Source organism: Limulus polyphemus, unplaced genomic scaffold, assembly GCF_000517525.1.
Source record: "Limulus polyphemus unplaced genomic scaffold, Limulus_polyphemus-2.1.2 Scaffold1368, whole genome shotgun sequence".
In the NCBI taxonomy this organism is placed as follows: domain Eukaryota; kingdom Metazoa; phylum Arthropoda; class Merostomata; order Xiphosura; family Limulidae; genus Limulus; species Limulus polyphemus.
Window position 1 is genome coordinate 10,046 of NW_013666978.1, and position 4,801 is coordinate 14,846.

Sequence of the window (4,801 nt, forward strand, 5' to 3'; positions counted from 1 at the left end):
ATTCTTCCACCTTGTCCAAAGTCTCACCTGCTTCCTTGATGGGTTGGGGTTTTCCTCCATTCTCAAGAGAATTCCAGTCAGTTGTCTGTTGAAGTGGCTACTTTCCATTTTCGACATCCTGGAGCTTTTGGCAGTTCATTGGGCTCTGTCTCATCTCCTCTCATTTCTGAGGGGGTGGGTGGTTATGGTTCATTCCATCTATTTCAATGCCATCAGCTATATCACCTGGCAAAGGGGAACCTAATCGAGATCTCTGCATTTTTTGATTATGTTTCATCTTTACTGGGCCCATGACCACTACATGGCGATCTTAGTGTGTTATGTTCCCTGCTTCATGAATTTGGTAGCCTATCACTTATGTTGACCCAACTAGGTTCTCCTCTCGACGTAGTCCCTGTCTTCACAGGTATTTTTGTGGGTGTATTCTCATCAGGTAACAACTCACGTAGATGTGTTTGTCACTCACTGGATCACCAGTGTTCCTTTCTTTTGGTTTTTGGTTCCACACCCATTGGCTCTGGGAGTAGATGCCTTCAGTCCAGTTTGAGCAGTCATCACCTATATACTTCCCTCCAACCACAGTTTTCTCCAGAGTATTTTTCCTAATCCAGACCACTCCTTTTCATGCTCTGCTTGTTGCTCTTACCTGCCCTTACCTCTGTCCTGGTCACTCCTCACACTACTGCAATTGAATGTCATTCATCCCGACATCACCATCCTCCTCCTTCTCATGTGGTTTTTTTTCCAGTTCCTTGCTTTGACTCAGGGTCTCTCCCCATCAGATCCAAATCACCTTCTTTTTCCAGGTCATTCCCCGCTGTGTTATGTGGCTTGTACTGCCTCCTTTCATGGTTCTCATTCCCGTCTGATTATTCATGGTATCTCTCTGTTTCCTGTGATCTTTCACCTGTTACCCTCACTGGTTAATTTCGTCAACTCAAACGATTTGTACATTCTGACTGATCCATGGAGGATTGCCATCTACTTAGTGTTTCTTTGCACCAAATTTGTCATCTGACTATGTCTTTGGGAGCTTGAAACCGAAGGTCTTTGTAGGAGATCATTCAAGCTGGTATGTGGACACCTCCCAATATATTCATTGCACATTCTCTGCATGACTTGGTTTTGTCTTCTTTGTGTGGGTATCATCTTCCTCCTGTGGTGATTCTGCATACGTCTCTTTGCCTTTGACTGGGGTAAGTCAACATATTATTATTTATTGTTTGATAATTTTCCTTACATTCCATCATATTTAAGGAACCCACCTAGTGGTGGGTGTTGTCTGGTCAGGTATGCTTCATATTATTTTAGCACTGAATATGAATATTTTTATAACGCTCACTGTTGAGATGGTGTGTTTCTGTAAGACCACTGGCAGCTTGTCCATTGATATTTATATATATAATTTTTTAAATCAAATATTCCTTGCTTTTTATATGAAGGACTGTCACTCATGGACTTCATGAATAAAGCAGATAGGACTTCTTCCTATCCCTACTAACCTGTGATTCTTATAAGTGGGGTCTTTCTGCTTTTCAAAATGGGGTAACACACACACCCATTGCACTGTCTCCAGTGTGTCGCTCCTCTGGACACCCCCACCATGAATCTCCCCCCTTCTTCTAGTGGAGCAGTTCCCAGTTGCTGGAGTGGTGGACTGAGGATGTTTCCTCCTGAATGGGTTTTGTACAACCAGCACAAATCAAAATTTATGGATCATGAGTTCCTGCAAGACAAGAAGAGTGCTATAATTGTTATACTCATTGCAGTTCTAAATAAGGACAAATTATTCAGGATCCAAGGTGCTTCCCCTGGATATTTTGCCCTGTGGACCACACTTGTTGATCAAATAGTTTCTTTTGCAAGGAGCTTCCACTGGATATTTTCTGCCCAGATTGATGGCATTTGACATAACAGGTTGTATCCCAAGGTGCTTCCCCTAGATGTTTTTTGCCTGGGTGGCCCATACTTGACCTATTCACTCATGGTCCTTTAGCTGTAGCTGCTTATTGTCATTTAGTGCTTCTCAGGCACCTTGTTATGACTCCCTATCAATATGTTCGTACTATGTCTTCCTACTCATGTACAGAATATCATGTATTTTGACAATGAAAGGGTTCAGACAATCCACATTATCACTCTTTTATCTGGAGACGTTTTTTCTCATCATGTTACATATCCAAGGCATTTTCCGTGGATGTTTATGTGAGTCAATGTCTTTTACTTAATATGTTGATGCCTGCCAATTCAGTTTTGTCTGTATTGGTGTTCTGATTTTAATTACTGGGTGAAGAGCATACCTGTTCCAGAAATAGTGCTAAACCCCTCGGGTGTGCTTTCCCTTCATGATTTTGCACATCTATGCTTTCGGGGCGGTCACTTTCTGCTTCCTTGGTTACTTATGTGTCTTCACTGGCCCCTCCACTTAAGCAAAATGGCATTCTTGCTCCAGGTGAGATGAGATAAGACTCTTTCAGAAGTTAACATTTTCTTACATTGAAAATGTATTTCTCGGGATTTTGACTGAGTTTGGCAAAAAAAAAAAGAGTGTATGCAAACATGATCAAAGGACATTATCAATTAGCTTTTGTAGTAAAAAGATAAATTGTTAGGGGACAAATATTTGAGACTTAATTCATGCAGCTTATGTTAATAAAATAGTATTATGATTAATACTGTTACATGCAAGTTTTCTTTATGTTAGATATATAAGCCAAAGAGTAGCACAGAATTCTGATATTTAATTTCCTATGAGTATCTGTTACATCAGCTAGTGTTATGTAAAATAATCAAAATTAATTGAAATTATGATTAAACCTATTAATGTCATAAAAAATCTGCTAATCAAAATTAGTGTTTTTGATTATTACTGCTTTCTATTTTTCCATCCATCCAAGTAATCAAAATATTGTCATTATGATTTCTCATTACTATTTTTGATTAATTCAAGGTTGTTCAGCTTAATTGATTAGTGTCATGACTCAGGAAAATAATTAACTAATTGAAATTACTTTCCACTTGTTACTATTTTTGATTATTTGAACTGTCCAAGTCTTGTGAGAGTAATTTATTAATGAATATAACAATTAAATGATTATCAGATTCCACTAATTTCCCAGCTCTAGTGCAAAGTATACCTAATATAAAGTGTATCCTTCACATAGTGCTTTTCCTATGAAAAATATTTCTTGAAATTTGCTAGTTTTGTCATTTGTTATGGTTTTCATATGTTATGAGCCTTTAGAGAACAGTCTAGAGTGGAGTATGTATTAGTCACTTGGTTGGAGCATTCAACAAGTTGCTGAGGAAACTACTGTATGTTTCTACCTTGGCAGTATGATAAAAACCTTAGCATGGAAAAGAATATCTTCATTCTCATTAGGAAACTATAAATATCTCACAGTCTCTTCCGCTTAGAACTCCTTCAAACATAGGACTTCTGTATGTAATTTCAGCTTTATTCTTTGTTTTACAAACAGCCTGTGGAGAAATTGAAAACAATTGCAGTAGATGAACATGGCAGAGGAATTAAAATTCATTATGATAAAGGAACTACAACCTTGGCTTTCAAATATCAAGGAGGTGTAGTGGTAGCTGTAGATTCAAGAGCTACAGGAGGACAGTATGTTGGTGATGCTGTATAGGAAGACTAAATTTGTATATCGGAATTTTGTTTTTATTATCTGTAAAAATTAAAAATTAATTTATATGCATATATATATATATTTATGTATGTATGTATATAAATCAATTTTTAATTTGCAGCTGAGTTGCCCTTTACGTGTATATATAGTAAAAGGACATGTCCTTGGTTTGATAAAATATGGAATATTGTTTTAGGTTATCTAATTTTTTGTTTTTTTATAAGGTAAATTCACATTTGGGAGAATTGTACATGTGTATTTATGTAATGTTCTTCCACTCTTCCTATTTTCATCCCTAAACAACGTATAGCTACAGCACCAAGTCTAGTCTGTGCTTTCTGAAAAATCTTTACCTCAGAACACAGTAGCTATTCCTTGCAAATCTGACTCTGAGATTTTGTGCATGCCAATAGCCTTGAGCTTTCTACCACATAAGATGTTTTAACGTGAACTGCACTAGTGTGTGATGTAATCATTTTGTGACAATAGCCCTCCATTAATAGGAGGGTGACACATCCTTCATGCTTGTAAGATTCCCATAAGAACTTGCACTCAAAATGATCTTCATTCATTTCCTCAGTATTGTCATGAATGGATGTGATTATTGAAGTTTAAGTTCTATTTAGTTAGATTTGTGTTGCCTTTATTCCAGTGTTAACTTGTTAATTTCCTTTGGTTTCAAAATTGATTTCAAACTACATTGCCTTTCAGTTACTGCATTAAAACAAAACTGATATGAAGAATTACTTTAATAAAAATGTATTCTCAAGTGGCTATGACTACTACCTTCTCTTGAGGTTCTGGTGATGATGATAACATTACTTTTATTTTGTATGTGGCCACTGGATGCTCATTGACTGTGTAAGACTTCACTACCATTGTTCAGTGTTCTTTCAGTTTGTTATTGCCTTCATTGCTTCATTTCCCTGTCCCTACATCAGATGTGTGTTTCCCTTTTTCTGAACTTGACCACAAAAATGACAGTTATGATCGGCTCTTTCCATCTACCGGCTTTGCACTTGGCTCTTTTTTTTATTTGTAAGGGACAATGGGCCTCCTCCAAATCTCTTTGTGCATTTTGTTTCTTAGTTTGTTCTTTACTCTTTCTTTAACCTATTAATTCCTCCTGCTTATTACTTCCTGACCCTCATGCTGAG

General features: G+C 37.2%; 1 protein-coding gene across 4 annotated transcripts in view; it reads left to right on the top strand.

Annotated features, from left to right (window-relative positions):
* The window catches only part of LOC106463282 (proteasome subunit beta type-5-like), a 31,906-nt gene that overhangs the window by 3,832 nt on the left and 23,273 nt on the right, over nt 1-4,801 (top strand). For 3 of the 4 annotated variants that reach the window (XR_002611457.1, XM_022390727.1, XM_022390726.1), the window contains one exon: nt 3,480-3,630. The exons of the other annotated variant lie outside the window; for it this stretch is intronic. Coding sequence is in view for 2 of the 3 variants with exons in the window: in XM_022390727.1 (XP_022246435.1) it covers nt 3,480-3,630 (151 nt within the window). In the remaining variant the exon portion in view is untranslated. The remainder of the gene's footprint in view (nt 1-3,479; nt 3,631-4,801) is intronic. 4 annotated transcript variants of the gene reach the window in all.